The sequence below is a fragment of the Pelobates fuscus genome, chromosome 2, assembly GCF_036172605.1.
Source record: "Pelobates fuscus isolate aPelFus1 chromosome 2, aPelFus1.pri, whole genome shotgun sequence".
NCBI lineage: Eukaryota > Metazoa > Chordata > Amphibia > Anura > Pelobatidae > Pelobates > Pelobates fuscus.
Window position 1 is genome coordinate 84955659 of NC_086318.1, and position 20190 is coordinate 84975848.

The 20190-nt window shown below is 41.6% G+C and overlaps 1 protein-coding gene across 2 annotated transcripts in view; it reads left to right on the forward strand.

Annotated features, from left to right (window-relative positions):
* Positions 1 to 19675, forward strand: part of NGEF (neuronal guanine nucleotide exchange factor) — a 129658-nt gene extending 109983 nt beyond the window's left edge. For both annotated transcript variants that reach the window (XM_063442379.1, XM_063442380.1), the window contains 7 exons: positions 5040 to 5114; positions 5216 to 5305; positions 9176 to 9339; positions 13696 to 13851; positions 13962 to 14041; positions 15135 to 15239; positions 18515 to 19675. In XM_063442379.1, coding sequence (XP_063298449.1) covers positions 5040 to 5114; positions 5216 to 5305; positions 9176 to 9339; positions 13696 to 13851; positions 13962 to 14041; positions 15135 to 15239; positions 18515 to 18699 — 855 coding nt within the window. In that variant the 3' untranslated portion in view covers positions 18700 to 19675. The remainder of the gene's footprint in view (positions 1 to 5039; positions 5115 to 5215; positions 5306 to 9175; positions 9340 to 13695; positions 13852 to 13961; positions 14042 to 15134; positions 15240 to 18514) is intronic.
* The last annotated feature ends 515 nt before the right edge of the window (positions 19676 to 20190 follow it).

Here is a 20190-nt window from a genome sequence, read left to right on the forward strand (position 1 = left end):
TGCAGCTCGTAGGCCAGGAGCCTGTAAACTCTATATTGGTTATTCACTAAAATTACACTTGCTAGGGATTCAAAATTAATTTCGAATTTGAAGTCAAAATTGCCAAACCTGTAACATTCTCCAAGTCAGCTATGCTTCCAGCTCGGCTACTTTGGTCTTAAATGTGAAATTCCAGCAATGCTCAACTGTAGTGAAACATAGAAACATAGAAACATAGAATGTGACGGCAGATAAGAACCATTCGGCCCATCTAGTCTGCCCAGTTTTCTAAATACTTTCATTAGTCCCTGGCCTTATCTTATAGTTAGGATAGCCTTATGCCTATCCCACGCATGCTTAAACTCCTTTACTGTGTTAACCTCTACCACTTCAGCTGGAAGGCTATTCCATGCATCCACTACCCTCTCAGTAAAGTAATACTTCCTGATATTATTTTTAAACCTTTGTCCCTCTAATTTAAGACTATGTCCTCTTGTTGTGGTAGTTTTTCTTCTTTTAAATATAGTCTCCTCCTTTACTGTGTTGATTCCCTTTATGTATTTAAATGTTTCTATCATATCCCCCCTGTCTCGTCTTTCCTCCAAGCTATACATGTTAAGATCCTTTAACCTTTCCTGGTAAGTTTTATCCTGCAATCCATGAACCAGTTTAGTAGCCCTTCTTTGAACTCTCTCTAAGGTATCAATATCCTTCTGAAGATAGGGTCTCCAGTACTGTGTACAGTACTCCAAGTGAGGTCTCACCAGTGTTCTGTACAATGGCATGAGCACTTCCCTCTTTCTACTGCTAATACCTCTCCCTATACAACCAAGCATTCTGCTAGCATTTCCTGCTGCTCTATTACATTGTCTGCCTACCTTTATGTCATCAGAAATAATCACCCCTAAATCCCTTTCCTCAGATGTTGAGGTTAGTACTCTATCAAATATTCTGTACTCTGCCCTTGGGTTTTTACGTCCAAGATGCATTATCTTGCACCAGGGGCGTACCTAGAGCATTTGGCACCCGGGGCGGACCCTGAGTGTGGCACCCCCCCCCCCCCCCCCCCCCCATAATAAAAATTTAAGAAAACACCCACATTTTTTTCAATGTTTTCAATAATATTTATTGCACAAATTTGTAAACTGCTAGTAACATTTGTAAAATGCGCCAGCTTTGTAGAAGGGGGAAGACCAGTGCTTTTGTAGAAAGGGGCTGGTGAGAACCTTCTAGAAAACTCCTGCCCTGCCCCTTTCTACAAAGCCCCTTGTCTCGCCCTTCATATAAAAACCCTGCACCCCGATCACATAAATTTCATACACTCCCTACACATAAAAACCCTGCACCCCGATCACATAAATTTCATACACTCCCTACACATAAAAACCCTGCACCCCGATCACATAAATTTCATTCACTCCCTACACATAAAAAACCCTGCACACCCCCTTAATAAAAACCAAAAACGTGCACAACCCCTCTTAATAACAAAAAACCTGCACACCCCCCTTATAAAATCCCTGCACACCCCCTTAACAAAAAACAAAAATCAGCAGTGCACATCCTCCCTTAATAAATAGAATACTGCAACCCCCTTAATCAAAAAAACCCTGCACCCCCATTATTTAAACCTCCCCCTTTAATTCTTTAATCCACAGCCCCCTTTAATTAATCCACACCCCCCTTAATTAATACACCCCCCTTAATTAATCCACAACCCCCTTAATTAATACACCCCCATTAATTAATCCACACACCCCTTAATACACCCCCCTTAATTAATACACCCCCCTTAATAAATCCTCACTGCCCCTTAATTAATACACCCCCCTTAATTAATCCACACCCCCCTTAATTAATACACCCCCTCAATTAATCCTCACTCCCCCTTAATTAATCCACACCCCCCTTAATTAATACACCCCCTTAATTAATACACCCCCTTAACCCCTTAAGGACACATGACATGTCTGACATGTCATGATTCCCTTTTATTGCAGAAGTTTGGTCCTTAAGGGGTTAATTAATACACCCCCTTAATTAATAAACCCCCTTAATTAATCCTCACTCCCCCCTTAATTAATACACCCCCCTTAATAAATCCTCACTCCCCCTTAATACAGCCCCCTTAATTAATCCTCACTCCCCCCTTAATTAATACACCCCCTTAATTAATCCTCACTCCCCCCTTAATTAATACAACCCCCTTAATTAATCCACCCCCCCTTAAAACACCCCCTTAATTAATCCTCACCCCCCTAAATTAATACACCCCCTTAATTAATACACCCCCCATAATTAATCCTCACTCCCCCTTAATTAATACAGCCCCCTTAATTAATCCACACACCCCTTAATTAATACACCCCCTTAATTAATCCTCACTCCCCCCTTAATTAATACACCCCCTTAATTAATCCTCACTCCCCCCTTAATTAATACACCCCCCTTAATTAATACACCCCCCTTAATTAATCCACACCCCCTTAATTAATCCACCCCCTTAATTAATCCACACCCCCCTTAATTAATCCACACCCCCTTAATTAATCCACCCCCTTAATTAATCCACACCCCCCTTAATTAATCCTCACTGCCTTAATTAATACACCCCCCTTAATTAATCCTCACTCCCCCTTAATTAATACAGCCCCCTTAATTAATCCACCCCCTTAATTAATCCTCACTCCCCCCTTAATTAATACACCCCCCTTAATTAATCCACAACCCCCTTAATTAATACACCCCCATTAATTAATCCACCCCCTTAATTAATCCACACCCCCCTTAATTAATACACCCCCTTAATTAATCCTCACTCCCCCCTTAATTAATACAGCCCCCTTAACTAATCCACACACCCCTTAAAACACCCCCTTAATTAATCCTCACTGCCTTAATTAATACAGCCCCCTTAATTAATCCACCCCCTTAATTAATCCTCACTCCCCCCTTAATTAATACACCCCCCTTAATTAATCCACACCCCCTTTAATTAATACACCCCCTTAATTAATCCTCACTCCCCCCTTAATTAATACAGCCCCCTTAATACACCCCCTTAATTAATCCTCACTCCTTTAATTAAACCTCCCTCCCCTTTAATTCTTTAATGGCCATTATCCACCCCCCCTTTAATTAATTAAGCCCCATCACATAAAATGACTACTTACATTTTGATGATGCCTTGACCGACTGGGTGCCTCACCGCCCGGATATTGGATCCTTCCGCTGGATAGTTCCGTGAAGGCGGGCTGACGGCGCTGCGCACGACGTCATCACGTTGCGCGACGCCGCGGCCCGCAACACTCCTCCCCCTTCTCATCCTGGAAGTAAGTCCTGCCGGGCCGCAAAGGTGCTGCGGCTGTGCGCAGCCGCCGCAGCGTAATGATGGGGGGTGACACATGACACTGGACGTCATGGCACCCCCCTAGTCAGTGGCACCCGGGGCGGGCCGCCCCCCCCGCCCCCCCCTTAGTACGCCACTGTCTTGCACTTATCCACATTAAATGTCAGTTGCCACAACTCTGACCATTTTTCTAGTTTACCTAAATCATTTTCCATTTGGCTTATCCCTCCTGGAACATCAACCCTGTTACATATCTTAGTATCATCCGCAAAAAGACACACCTTACCATCAAGACCTTCTGCAATATCACTAATAAAAATATTAAAGAGAATGGGTCCAAGTACAGATCCCTGAGGTACCCCACTGGTGACAAGCCCAAGCTTTGAATATACTCCATTGACTACAACCCTCTGTTGCCTGTCACTCAGCCACTGCCTTACCCATTCAACAATATTGGAATCCAAACTTGTAGTTTATTGATAAGCCTTCTATGTGCAACAGTGTCAAAAGCCTTACTGAAATCTAGGTAAGCAATGTCTACTGCACCACCCTGATCTATAATTTTAGTTACCCAATCAAAAAAATCAATAAGATTAGTTTGGCATGATCTCCCTGAAGTAAACCCATGTTGCCTCTGATCTTGAAATACATGTGTTTTTAGATGTTCAACAATCCTATCCTTTAACATGGTTTCCATCACTTTCCCCACTACTGAAGTAAGGCTTACTGGCCTATAGTTGCCCGACTCCTCCCTATTACCTTTCTTGTGAATGGGCACAACATTCACTAACTTCCAATCTTCTGGGACTACTCCTGTTATCAATGATTGGTTAAATAAATCTGTTAATGGTTTTGCTAGTACATCACTAAGCTCTTTTAATAGCTTTGGGTGTATTCCATCAGGTCCCATTGACTTATTTGTCTTTACTTTTGAGAGTTGAAATAGAACCTCTTCCTCTGTAAACTCACGTGTAATAAATGACTCATTTATCCTTTTTCTTAACAGAGGTCCCTTTCCTTCATTTTCATCTGTAAATACCGAACAAAAATATTCATTGAGGCAGTCAGCTAGACCTTTATCCTCATCTACATACCTTCCTTCTTTTGTTTTTAATCTAACTAATCCTTGTTTTACTTTTCTTTTCTCATTTATGTATCTAAAAAAAGTTTTGTCCCCCTTTTTTACTGACTGTGCTATTTTCTCTTCTGTGTGTGCTTTGGAAGCTCTTATAACTTGCTTAGCCTCTTTCTGCCTAATCTTATAGGTCATTCTGTCTTCCTCACTCTGGTTTTTTTTATAATTACTAAATGCTAACTTCTTGTTTTTTACTATTTTGGCCACTATTTTTTTACTATTTTGGCATCTGCGGAGTACCACAATGGTTTCTTGAATTTTTTGCTTTTACTGACAAGCCTAATGCATTTTTCTGTTGCCTTCAGTAGTGCAACTTTTAAATAATCCAATTTCTTTTGGACTCCATTTAAATTGCTCCAGTCTAATAATGACTCTTTTACACATATTCTAATTTTAGAAAAGTCTGTTTTTCTAAAGTCTAAAACTTTTGTTTTTGTGTGGTGTGACTCAGTCACTGTTCTTATATTAAACCACACTGACTGATGATCACTGGATCCTAAACTTTCACCTGTGTATATTATAAACCTTTATGATACAGAGGGCAATTAATGAGCCATGCATTTCTTATCTGTTCAGAATATCCTGACTAAAGTAGAAGAAGGATCACACCTGGAGGCCTCAACACTACAAGCACACCGAGAGCTGGAGAAGGTAATAGTAAACACTGTGCGCTATTGTAAGCTGCATGCCCTTTACTGATTTTTTTTTTTTTTTTTACTTTTGTTCATTGTACCCTCTTATGTCCCTGATAGCTGGTCCGGGCCTGCAATGAAGGGGTTAGGAAAATGAGTCGCACAGAGCAACTTATCAGCATTGAGAAAACACTTGAATTTAAAATCAAGGTATGAAACATGTCCTGACGTTTTGTAATTCAGCCACCTCTTAGCAGTGCAAGTTAAAATAACCTTGATGCCTTCTCTGGATAAAATATTCACAAACAAAAGTTAATCACTTTACATCTGATTATATTTCTCTTTTTATTTTATGTTGTTTTTAAGACAGACATTTTCTTTCATGTGTATGTGTATAGTAGAATCTTTTTTAAATGGGTTAATCAATCACAGATACAAACACAAACAAATTTATTTATTAAAGTGAAAACTGTCAGGAATTCGAAGGGAATTTTTAAATTAAAGACTGAGATGGATGCACACAGAGCCGCCATCAGAAATTTTGGGTCCCCTAACACAGCTCAAGGTCTGGGCCCCCAGGGGCCCACATCCAAGCCATCCCACAGGGCCCGCCTCCAAATCCCTCCTTCAAGTGGCTTTACTGCTTGTCTGGCCGCGCCCCTATCAAGTTGAATTGATCATATAGAGCAGAATGCCGGACGCATTTTTGGACGCTAGGGAGGACTTGTAGACTAGCGCCCGGTAGAACAGCAGTCTGGCATTCACCTCAGCCCTATCCCAGCCAATGTGAGCGTGTGTGTATGTGTGTGGGTCAGTGTGTGTGTCTGTATGGGTCAGCGTGGGTGTGTATGGGTCAGTGTAGGTGGAAAAAATGGAGCGGTAAATTTTTTTTTGCCTAGGGCAGCAGAAATCCTTGCACTGGCCCTGAATACCTTCTGTCGCTTTTGTATCTTTGTTGATGGTAATATTTCCTTACCGCCCACCAGTGCCGCAGTAACTAATTTTATAGCACAAGTGCAATTTTTTATTTTATTTTCAAAGGATGGTTTTTTTTTTTAAAAAAAAAAAAGTACTTAAATGTATCTATTTTTTTTCTTTTTTTTCTATTTTGTAGTCTACTTTTTTTCTATGTGTGTCTGTGAGGTGCTGTGTGTGTATAGGATTCTGTGTGTGTGTGTTTGTGTGTGAAAGGTGTAGTGTGTGTGTGTGAGAGGTGCAGTGTGTGTGAAGGGGGCAGTTTTTGTGTGAAGGGTGCTGTGTACGTGAGGGGTGCTGTATGTGCATGAGGGGTACAGTGTTGTGTGTGTGTAAAGAGTGCAGTTTGTGTGTGTAAAGGGTGGCAGTGCATGTGTGAAGGGGACAGTGCGTGTGTGAGGGGGACAGTGCGTGTGAGGGGGCAGGCTATGTGAGGGGCAGTCTGTGTGTGTAAGGGGTGTAGTGTGTATTTGCGTGTGAAGGATGCATAGGGTCTATACTTTGTTTAGGTGGGTGAGATGTGAAAATCTATCTTAATGTCTCCCCCTTCCTTCTTCTTACCTTTTACCAGGGAGGGTGACATAGCTCTGCAAGCCCTGGTTGTCCTGTGGTGGCATAATCACTTTAACCTGTAGCTTTTCTGGCTGCAGGCTGACTCCTGTCCTCCTGCGAGCACAGCACTGTATCAGAGCATTTCCATAGTAGCATGCAGCAGGGCTGGTGCAAGGATTTTTGGGTACATAGGTGAAGATGTATTTTTTGCCCCCCCCCCCCCCCAAAAAAAAAATAACATCTTCACCTATGTGCCTCTTAACCAGCCCCTGGTCCCCTCCCTTCCCTGTCCCTTAGTGTTCTTCTAACTTCTCCCCTCTTTTCCCTGTCCCTTGGTGTTTCTCTCCCCTCCCCTCCCTGTCCCTTGGTGCACCCCCCACCCCCTTAGTGGTCGCACTCCCCTTCCTGGTGTGCCTCCTACCTCTCTTGTAGCATTGCCGAGTGGAGGATATCCCCTACAGGAGCTTCAATTTTCTGTACCTGGCCGGACTGACACTGAATGCTCTCTCAGTGAGGACCTCCGGTCAGTCTGGCCAGGTACAGGAAACAGAAGCTCCTGTACTGCGCTCCGCCACGCTACACTCAGTGGTGTATACACACTGACAGTCACACACACTCAATGACAAACACACAGACTCACTGATCTGACACACACTCATTCATTGACACACACACACTGATTGACACTCATTGACAGACACAAGGATAGTCACACACAGACTCAATGACAAAGATACTCACTGATTTGACAGACACTCACAAACACACACTGACAGACGCACACATACACTGACACACTCATACACTCACATGCAACACTCATACAATCACTCACAGACACACACACTCACACAATCACTCATAGACACACACACTCACTCACACACACATTCACTCACAGACAGTCACTCACAGACACACAGACAGTCACTCAGACACACAGACAGTCACTCAGACACACATACACTCACTCACAGACACACATACACTCACACACAGACACACATACACTAACACAGTCACTCACAGACACACAGGCAGTCACTCACAGACACACAGACACTCACTCACAGTCACTCACAGACACACAGACAGTCACTCAGACACACAGGCACTCACTCACACACAGACACACATACACTCACTCACAGACAGTCACTCACAGACACAAATACACTCACTCACAGACACACATACACTCACACACAGACACACATACACTCACACACAGACACACACTCACACATACACATCACCTACACTCACTAATTATTTTAAAATATATACATTTTCCACCCAGCCTCCCTACCTGGAGAGCTGATGTGGATGATGAATCATTCCATGGGGTTCAGTGGGGTTGCTGGGCGGCGTGTGGCAGTGGTGTGATCAGACGCGGCGAGGGAGCTCTAATCTCCACGCTCTGCTCCCTCGCGGACTGTCTACTGATGCCGCAGGAGCCGGAATATGGCATCATATTCTGGCTCCCGCTGCATCAGCAGACAGCGCGCGAGGGAGCAGAGCGTGGAGATCAGAGCTCCCTCGCCGCGTCTGATCACACCATTGCCGCACGCCGCACCGGGGGTCCAGAAGGTGGCCTAGCAGGAGGGAGAGCTTCCCTCCTGCCGGTCACTGAAATCTTGCGCCCCCGGAGCCGGTGCGCCCTAAGGCGGCCTCCTGTGCCGCTTTATGGACGCGCCGACCCTGGCATGCAGCAAGGCTCCGCCCAGCCTGCATGCAGGAGGAACACAGAGTCTCTCAGGCTTTTTCCTCCCTCTTCTGGAGGGGGGCAGTCTGTGTGTGTGTGAGGGGGCAGCCTGTGTGAAGGGGCAGTCTGTGTGTGTGTGTGAGAAGTGTTGTGTGTGTAAGGGGTGTAGTGTGTGTTTGCGTGTGAAGGATGCATAGGGTCTATACTTTGTTTAGGTGGGTGAGATGTGAAAATCTATCTTAATGTCTCCCCCTTCCTTCTTCTTACCTTTTACCAGGAAGGGGTGACATAGCTCTGCAAGCCCTGGTTGTCCTGTGGTGGCATGATCACTTTAACCTGTAGCTTCTCTGGCTGCAGGCTGACTCCTGTCCTCCTGCGAGCACAGCACTGTATCAGAGCATTGCCATAGTAGCATGCAGCAACGCTCCGCCCAGCCTATATGCAGGAGGAACACAGAGCCTCCCAGGCTTTTTCCTCCCTCTTCTGGAACTAAGTGCCAGCGGGCCATCGAGGGAGATCTTTCATCTACTCACCAGCCCTAGAGGCTGGCTCTGCATGGGCCGGCAGGGGAGATAAAAGGTTCTCCCGTGCCGGCCTTGGTTCACGGCCATCAAGGCCCATTGGGCGTTTTCTGCAGAACCCACCACCGCCCACCTGAAATCCTAAACCACCCATTAGTGCGGTAGGGACCAGGTTGACTACCCCGGGTCTAGAAGAACCCGATGTTGTTTATCTAGACCTCATGTATTCCTTAGCATAATAACTACTGGCTGGGGATAAAGAAACAGATTTACACCTGTAAAAAATGTGCCCACTTTGATATGATTCCTTTTCCATTTCCTTCCAAGTCTGTACCGATTATTTCTCACTCCCGTTGGCTGTTGAAGCAAGGTGAATTACAGCAGATGTCTGGACCTCGCACTTCTCGCACACTGCGTACTAAGAAACTCTTCCGTTCCGTATACCTGTTCCTCTTTAATGACCTGCTGCTTCTGTGCAAACGTCAGCCAGGGTGAGTGAGAGTCGAGAGAAAAACTGTTTAACCCACATAAATGTTTGCTCCACTGTACTCTTTAGTGTTATTGTTATTTTATGTAATGGGCGTTACTTTTTAAATGTATATATGTATGATATCTGTAAATGTAAACTTAGAACAAAAGGCACTAATTCACTAAGTGAAGAAATGCCACCTGGATATAATAGATATCTCTTCTAAATCATACTGATTATAAATGTAAAGTGCAAAGCTCCATGCCAAAGAGGTAAAAAAAAAATCAAGACTCAAAGAGGAATAAAACAAGTCCTGTTAGGCTAATCCCTATCCTGGATTTCCCCTCTTTTAAAAAAAAAATCTTTATTTTTGTGTCGACACGGAGTGCGGCATAGTGATATACATTGGCTCACGCAGGGGCCGATTACCAATAATTTGACATTGTATGTTACAATAGATAATTGGTTTTTCAGATTATATCACATTGTGGTTTTCTGCTCTGTGTCGTTCTTTTTTTTACTTTGGAGGGCATGTCTTGCCCACTCATAAAATAAAAATATACATAACAATACAATTAAATACATTAAACCATAGGACTACAAAATGCAGATCAAGACACCATCCATTAGATTCCCATTTGTCACATCGGTCAGTGTTCCTGCGTAAAACAGTTCGAACTTTTGTGCTGTCGGCTGCCTTCTATGTCCGATTCTGTGGGTGAGTTGGAGTCATGCCATAGTGGTCTTTAAAGATGTGTAGGTGTGTTCCTGGCTGTTACGGCTAGTGTCTACCCATCCTATGTGCCACCCTATTCAGGGAGTCGTTTTGGTCACGGGTTGTGGTGCCCTATCGGGTTCTTTCTTCTGGCCGTGGGGATTGTCATAAATAGACCCTGGTGCCGGGTCGTGGTCTTGGGGTGGTCTTAGTGCCTCTCTTATACTTCTCGATGCCAGCTATTTGGTGTGGCACTACCTTTACGTCTGCTGTCTATGTGGACACTTCGTAGTGGCGTGCTTGTGGCTCTAAGGATTTTTAGAAGAAGTTTTCAATGTCATTATCCACTCTACCTTTGTTGGAGGGAGGGAGGTGAGGGGAGGTGGGGGAAGTCAAGGGGGGGACGGAGCCAGGTGGTGGGGGGGGGGGTGCGCTTTTTCTCAGGGCGTGCGGCGGATCTAGGCCCCTTCTGGAGCCTCTGTCTTTGTGTAGTTCATGGGGGTTTATTTGTCAGCATAGTCTTCCCATGGTTGCCAAATTTTATGGAATGATTTTTCTGTGTTTCTAGTTTGGGCTGTGAGTTTGTCCATCAAATATGTATCTTTGATCTTTACTATTACGTCGTTATCTGTGGGTATCGTGGGCTTCAGCCACTCCTGGGCTAGAGCCCTTCTGGCCGCCAGTGTGATTTTATTAAAGAGTTGTTGTTCTTTCCTGGGGAGGCCGTCTATGGGTTTGGACAACAGGACCGACCATGGCTCTAAATCTATGTGTCTTACCAGTACGTCGGTCAGTAGTGTCTGTATGCGCTTCCAATATTTGTTTATTTCTAGGCATTCCCACCACATGTGCACGAAGGTGCCTTTACAACCACAACCCTTCCAACATGTGTCTGTAGTGGTTTTCCCCATTCTGTGTAATTGCACCGGTGTGGTATACCATCTCATGAGCATTTTGTAGGATTGTTCCTGGTGCAATACACATATCGATGTCTTAGCTGTCGCTTCCCATATGTCTACCCAGTCCTCTCCTTCTAGTACCCCTCCCAGGTCCGTCTCCCATTGGCCAATGTATCGTGGGTCTTTAGCGTCTTTGTCAGGGGCGCTGAGTTGTGCGTATATGGCTGTTATTAAGCCCTTTTGAACGGTTTCGGCATTACATTGCTGTTCGTAGAACGTCATGGGGGTGTGAGCTGCTTTTCTAACCTCTGGGTTTTTGGCGAAGTCTCGCAGTTGTATATATCGAAACAAGTCTTTCGTAGTTAGGGGTGCTAAGGTTTTCAGATTATCAAACGTTCTGAAGGATTCCCCATCATACATGTGGCCATATCTCTGTATCCCCGTACTTTCTATGCCCCGAAAGTCTCGTGCGCTCAGCCCGGGTTCAAACGCTTTGTTTCTCAGGTATGGAGTCAGTGGTGAGGGTGTGTGTTTAAGTGTACATTTGGTGGCAGTCCCGTCCCATATACGTATGGAATTTAGGATCGCCGGGCAAGTGGTTCGTAGGGATGGTCTGTCTTGTTTGGGGACCCATATCCAGAATTGTGGCAGATCCGTGCTCATTAGCTTTGTTTCTAGGTCTACCCACCGGTGTGAACCTTCTGGTGCATGCCAAGCTACTATTTGGGCTAACTGAGCCGCCAAGTAGTACTGATACAGGTTTGGGAGACCCAGTCCTCCCCTTGTTTTCGGTCGGTAAAGTACTTGTCTAGCTATTCTGTGTCGTCTTTGTGTGGATTTCCCCTCTTGATCATAAAATGAGTATATGTATATACACCATAGAAGTAGGAAGAGCAGTCAATAAAGCTTTATTAAAGTGGCCTTTGCTCAACCACAAATTAACGTATTACAATAATAGGTAAAATTAATGACCCAAAAAAACTGTCAGGGGACAAATTACAAATTAGGGAGACTGGGCAAAAAAGGCTTTTGTTATAGCATCCTATGAACACACTAAAATAAAATGAGCCCTATCCTGTTGAGAGTAGACCAAAACTCTGATTAATCACTTAAATAGTGATACTCCGTAGCAAGTATGACAAAAGGATATTGGGGCAAAATGGAGAAGAGGCCTAGTAATCCAAAGCTCAAGCAGGAGAGTCAGACCAAAGAATGTAACACAACTCTATCAAAATAAAATCGGACCAGTGGCGGAACTACTGCAGAGGCTGCACCGGGGCCCGCACGCCTTGGGGCGCCCATCCGGTGGCCCATGCACTAAGGGCCACCCAATAGGTGGTTGGGTGCCGCACCTTTTAAGAGTCAGTACCGACTATGTAGAGTGGAATCTTCCCAGACAGGTCTTATCAGGGGCTCAGATTATTGCTGCGGCCCTATGGCAGCGTGATCGGCCCCTTTAATGTTTGCAGAGCATTCTGGAAGGAAGTGAAGATCTGTTACTTCGTCCCAGCCTACAGACTGCGCGGGCAGGGAGGAGACAGAGGAGGAGGGTGAGTACAACAGACTGTCTGCTTTAGACTCCTATCGGCAGCAGCCAGTCCCCTAATATCACCTCCCTGCTATTAAAATTTTTTTAAAATTTGTAAATTGCGATTTGTGTGTATGTGTAAGTATGTGTGTCCGTGTGTGCTTCTCTGTTTATATGTGAGTGTCAGTGTGTACCTGTGAATGTCAGTGTCTATCTGTGTGTGTACCAGTTTATTATAAAGGTAACTCGTGTATTCACACTGTCTCTTAGGCAAAGAACATGAGTACAGAGGCTCACTACACACAGACAGCCTTAACACAACGCGACACATACCCAACGTAGCTATATGTCGATCAGCCTCACTCGACTGATCTCTTCATACCTTCCTCCTTCCCCCCTGGCCGGCTAATGGTTGGATACACTGCTAAATACACTTTGTTTTCGGGACAGGAGTACACCCCTTCTGTGGTTATAACATAATCTGGCGTTTGACACCCTTATCCACTCATCCACATAGGGCACACTGGTTGTTTTGCATTTAAAGCTCTCATAATGTACTTACATTACAAAATGTATGCTGCATGTACTATATCCTACTGTTTTATTTAATGTTACCACGTCCCGCAGGGACATACCGTTGTATTTGTGTTTATTATGTCAATATATATTGAATACCACACATGCAGTGTGACAAAAATAAATAAAATTTAAAAAAATAGAATTTTAGATGCACTCAGTGAAAATGCACATTACCCTCACCTATAGCAAGTCAGAGAAGGACAGCTAATATTTTGCTCGTAATCTCAGGTGAAAAGAGATAGCGGTAGTTTTAGAACTGAATGTACATTTGTTTATATCGCTTGCGTTTTGTCACATAACCTATTTCTCAAACAGAAAAAAATGCTGACATCTACTGTCCTTTGACTAGACAGATGGATCTGGAATGTGTATAGGAGATGGAGTCTTCAGTGGGTATATAGGGGGGAAAGAACAGAATGTTACCATAGAATTGGTTAGTAAACAAGCATTGGAGAAACACATATTAATTCTTAATACATTCTTACATATAATTTTTATTTATTTGTTGAATGCAATATGTGTGAGGGATAGTAAAATGGAGAAAAGTTTAGTTTTTGTATCTGGAAATGCCACCAGTACTTTGTTGCAGGACTGATGTTTATTAGAAAAGACAAATATAGAATTTATCTCTGTGTTTATTTTTCTATCTACTACTAGAGACCGATATCAAGTGTTTGATGTAGCAGCACGGGGTCTCCTACGTGTGGAAGAGTTGGAAGACCAGGGACAATCACTGGCCAATGTCTTCATCCTCAAGCTTTTGGAGAATGCACATGAGAGAGAGTTTACCTACATGCTGAAGGCCACGTCCCAGTAAGCATACTTCCACAAAATAATTTTCAAAAATAATTTTCATTATTGTTGCCTGGAGAAAATAAAAATGATTAACTCAGATTTACAAGCAGTTGGTATGTTTCTTTCAGGAGTGAGATGAAACGCTGGATGACTTCCTTAGTTCCAAATAGAAGAACCAAATTTGTCTCAATCACCACCAAACTTCTGGGTAGGTACCAGCTCGATCTCAGCTGCCTGTTAAGATTTGCTAAAAGTAGATACTTTATAAAAAGTTCATGAGGGCTATTCTGAAATTTCTCTGAAATTATGGTGCAATCAGAAGATGTACATGAGACAAAGTAGGGACTACTTTGTCTTATGGATGACCCAATTTCTGGAAAATTTGATTATGGTCAGTGCATCCACCACCACGTTCTGCACACGTGTGAGGTTATCTGTGAACGTTTCCATAGATCTCAGTTTTGCACTCTCACACATGTGCAAAAGTACAAAATTGTTTAAAGCACTATGAAGATACAGTTAGTTGAAAGAGTTATAAAAATGCTTTTTTTTTTCTTTTTTTATGAATCTCAAAATCTAAAAATACAATATAAACCAACCATTTTATGTTTGTGTAGGTATTTTATAGATCTAATACACAAATAATGGTAACAACTTGTGGAAAGCAATGATCCACCAATATATTCATGATTATAGACAAAAAATTAATAAGAAATATATCAGCGTTGATTCTAAACCCATTTAGTCAATAAATGTTGCCATTTATAATAAAAGGTGCCTATAGGAAGTGTTTTGGACCAGCAGAGATAGCAAAGAGTAAAATTCTATGGCACAACATAAACTCCACTTGCGCATTTTGCACGTTCCGTAGGCTTTTACTTGTTTTTTTGTGATTGTTTTGGTGTCAGTGGATTAAAAAAAAAGGATAAAACTTAACAAATAGCTATTTTGAGAATCCAGAGCATCTCAATTCGCAACCCAAAGTAGTTTATTTTCAGTGATTTATGAAGCATTTATCTGGGTTTATCCCTTGATCCAGTGGGGAGTGGTCCAGAGGTTATGCAAGATAATCAGAGTAGACACCAATATATTGTAGTTTATTGAATGTTACAGATGGGGAGAATATTATATATGAAAATACACTCACATATTATAGAACCTAGAGATGGCTTCCAATAAATAGCGTGAAGTGATAAAATCACCACTCTCCATGTCTGTTGCCTATTGTTTTAAAGAACAGTTATTTGTCCTGTGCTATTTCTATAAACATCATTAAAATCTTGTATTTTTCCCCTTCGTAGACTGCCCTCAGGTGCAATGCGTTCATCCCTATGTCTCCCAGGAGCCTGATGAGCTCTCGCTGGACCTGGCTGAGATTCTCAACATTCTGGATAAAACTGATGATGGTATGTGTCCCATTGCATCAATAGACTCAGAGTCTCCTGGGAGCTGTGACACACTGAATATCCTGATAATTGAGGAGACAACTGACAGCTCTAAAGAGCACAATGACAGTTTCCAAATCTCTTTTAGACAGCAAGAACTAACAAAGAGTGATAATGCCAAGCTGCAGCAGGTGATGTGCTGAGCAGATTAAAAGACAGCAAATATAAAAAGGGATATAACTGCAGACACACACAAATGCACAGATGGAGAATATTTTGAAGTATTTGCTGCATAAGTTACTATTGCTTCTATATCTTGCTGGCTTTCAGCTATTCTGATTTTGTACACAACTATGGTATCCTTTCTGCGATACAGTAATGTGCTGTGTGGTCACTGAGATGGGAATAACACATCTCACACTTCTAGAAGGTTAAGCTATTAGCAATGTTCATGTGATGGGTAGAGTGAGGATGAGTCTTGGTCGCACTCCCTCGAATCGGTAGGCTTGTATGTACTTACTATAGCCTCAACTTATTTTTTATTTTTTTTTAAACGTTTTTTTTAATGATTAGAATCCGCGTGATTTCTCTCCAGATTTCCCATAGAATTGAATAGCGATAAATCATTTTGAAAAGTTTTTCTAACAGATTGTAATCATTTAAAAAAAAAAACGTAACCAAAATAATGAAATCAATTCCTAAACCCTAATCAAAGTGCAGATCTGAAGAAGCAGTAAGAGTCGTGGCAGTATTATCCAAAGTGGCCTTGTATGAATAGCTACTCTACCCAAGATATTGTTCAAAAGTTATAACCAGGTGGTGCAGTTATTTCGATAAGAACACCATTGGAGCCTGTCTATTGCAGATATGCCATAATAAGAGTGCAGTGGCCACCTTGGCCTTATTACTAAGGGCGTATGAAGAGCCCTGTCTGGTTTTATGTACCCACGATGTTCTGAGAAAATAATTTTATTAATCAAAGCTGTATTATCAATGGTTCTGCTGTGATTAATTGATATGATCTGGCCGTGTGTAATCTCCAGATAGCATGCGGCAAGCACTGGAAACAATTTTAAAAGGGTAAATCAAAGAGTTAGTGCCGCTTTGCATCAGCAATTTAAAAGATAAGAGTACAGTAAATACCTATCTTTTAAACAAAGGGTTAAATAGGTAAAACAGTTTGTGCATTAGGCACAATGCCACGAAGCAATAAACCAATTGCAATGTGGGTTGCTGAGTACACAAACAATTGTGTGTCTTAGGTTGTCTGAACATTGTTACATATCTGGGTGATGAATCACAATTATTCCCTTCTTCCTTTTCATACGCAACACTTTCTCAAGCACAGTAGCACATGTTGATACCTGAAAACCACATAGCTATTACTGTGGTTTCCATACACAGTTCTCTTCAAACAGATGCATTCAGGTCACTGCTATAGGCTAGGCGACTCATACATATAAGTGGTTTCATTAGTCATCAGTTATCGTTAGTTTCACACTAGTGTGAATTGTCAGGAATTAAAATGTGAAGTCATAGTAGCCAAACTTAAATCAGAGTTTGATTTTTTTTGGTCTAACATTTTAAAATCACTATGAATTCTCAACAATGTGCACTTCAACGATTAACCCTGTAAATTAAAAAAAAATACTATAAAGTTTTATTTTTTGGCCACCTCATAAAATACCAAAATGTGCTACTGGATCCAACTAGAGCCTTAATTTGTTATTGTTAGAAAAGCTTATCAGATAATTGAATCTCTATTGATGTATTTTTTTTAAATGACTTACTATATAAAAAATATTAAAATGTTGTAATATTTTGATATATTGATACTTTTTTATATGATATATTTTTCGATATTTGAATATTTTGGAATCTTTTCAAATATGTATCCAATAATAATAAATCATATGAAAGGCTTTTCCACCAATATTACATTGAGGCCTATGCTATCTAGAGACTACAATCTATATAGCTATAAAAATCCATATGTATAAAATGGCAACATTCTGAAGATAAAACCAAACAGTCTTCTACTTGACCGTAACAGAAGGATAAATTCCATGGAATTTGTCATATTTCTCATTTTTTAAAAGCTGCCTATTGTTTGCTTATAAATATAGGCTGTGTTAGCATCCTGCTGTACAAAAACAAGTAAATAATGTTTTGAATATCTGAATGTTGGCAAGAAATAAAAGGAACTCTTTGTTTCAAATGATGGTTAAAAGCAACTCAATTACGTTTTTTTTTTTTTTTATTCCATCACAAGTGAACCCAGTAGCGTTTTAACCTGGTCTTTGTCAGAGCAAATATTTAAGTGTCATAAATAAACCATGAGCACTGACAGGTACTTCCAAGACACACATTACAGTATCCATATCATGTGTGGTGTAACAAAAGAAACTGCAAATTGTGTCTGTACTGCTTACTGACCAGTAATGTAAGCAGTACAGAGAGCTTTGCTTCCCCAAACTCCAGCCCTCCAGATGTTGCTTAACTACAACTCCCATGACTCTATGAATGAAATTGATGGGCTGAGAATCATGGGAGTTGTAGTTAAGCAACATCTGGAGGGCCAGAGTTTGGGGAAGCCTGCCCTATGTGATCGAAGCATTAGAGGATTTTCATATCCAGACAGACTGTCACGATAAGATTTAACATTCCGTCTTTGCCTGATCCCATACAGTGATTGACGTCGGGCAGAACACAGAGCTCATTGCACATCATGCTCCTGCAGATGCAAAGGCAGCAGGGTAGAAGTATTGTGTCTTGAGTTAAATCGAAAGTGGAATATATGCATCATATTGCAGGAAGGGAAATCTATTAAAATACAGATTTCTTTATTTAGGGAAGACTATCACCTAGCAGTTTAAATCTACTCATTGAATAGTATTCTCAGCTGCTCTTTTGTTTTAAAATTGTGTTAATACTAGCTATTGTTAGCACTACTTTCTTGTCAATATATAGTATCTTTGGTGTGTGTGGAAAGAGAGGGGGAGAGAGAGGGAGAAAGAGGGAGAGAGAGAGACTCTCCTTTTAGACTGTAAGCTTATTTGGGCAAGGTCATTTCTGCTACTTTTTAAATTCACTTAGTCTTGCCATTTAAACATGTATAATTTCACTAGCATAGACTTGGCCGAATGTATTAATACTAAATAAATAATAATTCCTTATTTGTAATGTAGATAGCTCTCTGTGAGATTCATTACCACCTAATGACCATGTACATGTGAACCCTTAATCATGAGGGGCAGTCAAATCTATATTTTAACCTTTTTTTTTTTCATCTCTAGGTTGGGTTTTTGGAGAGCGCTTACATGACCAGGAGAAAGGCTGGTTCCCCAGTAGTGTGGCAGAAGATATATTGAACCGAGATGTCAGGACTCAGAACTTGAAGCAATGTTTCCGGGTCCACAAACCTGATGAAGGGAGCCAGGACAAGGACAGACGGAAGATGGGAAGCCGAACGCGGCAGTGACCCTTTGATTTTGGGCAGCATCAACAGGGGAAGGCAGGGCAAATGAGCAGTGTGTCTGTGACGCGATGCAAATATTCTCTATAAATATATGTATATTATCTAAACATTGGAAAGACCAGCATTGGATTTATGGTGAAAAAAAATATATTGTTAACATGAAAAAAATGGTGTTGCAGAGAACTTTTCCCTTTTTTGTCTGACGAACAGTTGGGTCTGCAAAGAACATAGGAAGCTAAAAGGAAATCTTTAACTACTCCCACGATTGGTTGGATATGTTCAGTATTGCTCTGATGATTGGGGTGACCCAGAAACCCGAAGATCTCCAGCTTTTGATGTAGTCACATGATACGTACAAAAAAAAATGTATAATGTATATTAAATCATCACCACTAACCTTCGTCTGAAGGACATTTCATTACAAGGATTTACGTGAACATAAAAAGAAGGCGTGTCTGATAATTCTCATGTTGTGGCATGTGAAGCACACTACTGCCTTTGTGGCTATGCCAGTTACCTTGTGATTAAACCTAGGGTTTCGGGTTTAAGAAGTATAATTGCATTTGATCGGTATGAGCATCAAAAACATAATATTTCTTTCAATGCAAGTCTATGGTTGCGTAATTTTAAGCATTCATCAAGGTCGGTTCACAGAGAATTTTCAGAGTGTAATAACAGTTATAGTACGGATTGACGTGACAACCTTTTCTGATCTCCCAGATTAATTTGTGAATGTAATGCAAGGGAATAGAATGGAGTTTACCTATAGTCAAGGTCTGGCGCAACAGTAAGGTGAATGGGGCCCTTAAGACAAATCAAAGGGCTACTCCAATGCTCCACGGCTGTAACTCTAAAATATGTTCCCTCACTGATTCACTGCCCACTTAGGCTCAGCCTATAGTCTTTGGAGGGTACAGGAAAACGATGCCAAATCACCTACAATGGATTGAGATGTTGCATGGTGCATTCAATATTACTACAAACATTAGTTTAATAAAGCAGCTTTATTATCATGCCTATACAGGCTCACTGCTCAATTCTCTGCCATTTAGGCTTTAAATCATTATTGTTTCTTTTTATGCAGCCATAGCTACATCTTCCTGGCATTGACTCACACACTTACATGAAAAAATTGTTTAATTTTCATTCAGATGTGACAACACAGTATGTTTACTTTAGATGTTTTACTATCCTGCTCCTGGTTATTAACAGAGCTGGAGATACAAAATTGTAGATTATGCTAACGTAATGTACCTATAATCTTAATTTTAGTAATGACAGGAGGCGAATATTTGCATAAACCTTCTTTACTTTAAACTCCAGCAGCACAGATTATTATTATTATTATTATTATGATATTTATAGAGCGCCGTCAAATTCCGCAGCGCTTTACAATGGGTGGACGAACAGACATGTAGTTGCAATCAGACAAGTTGGACACACAGGAACAGAGGGGTTGAGGGCCCTGTTCAATGAGCTTACCTCAATTAAAAA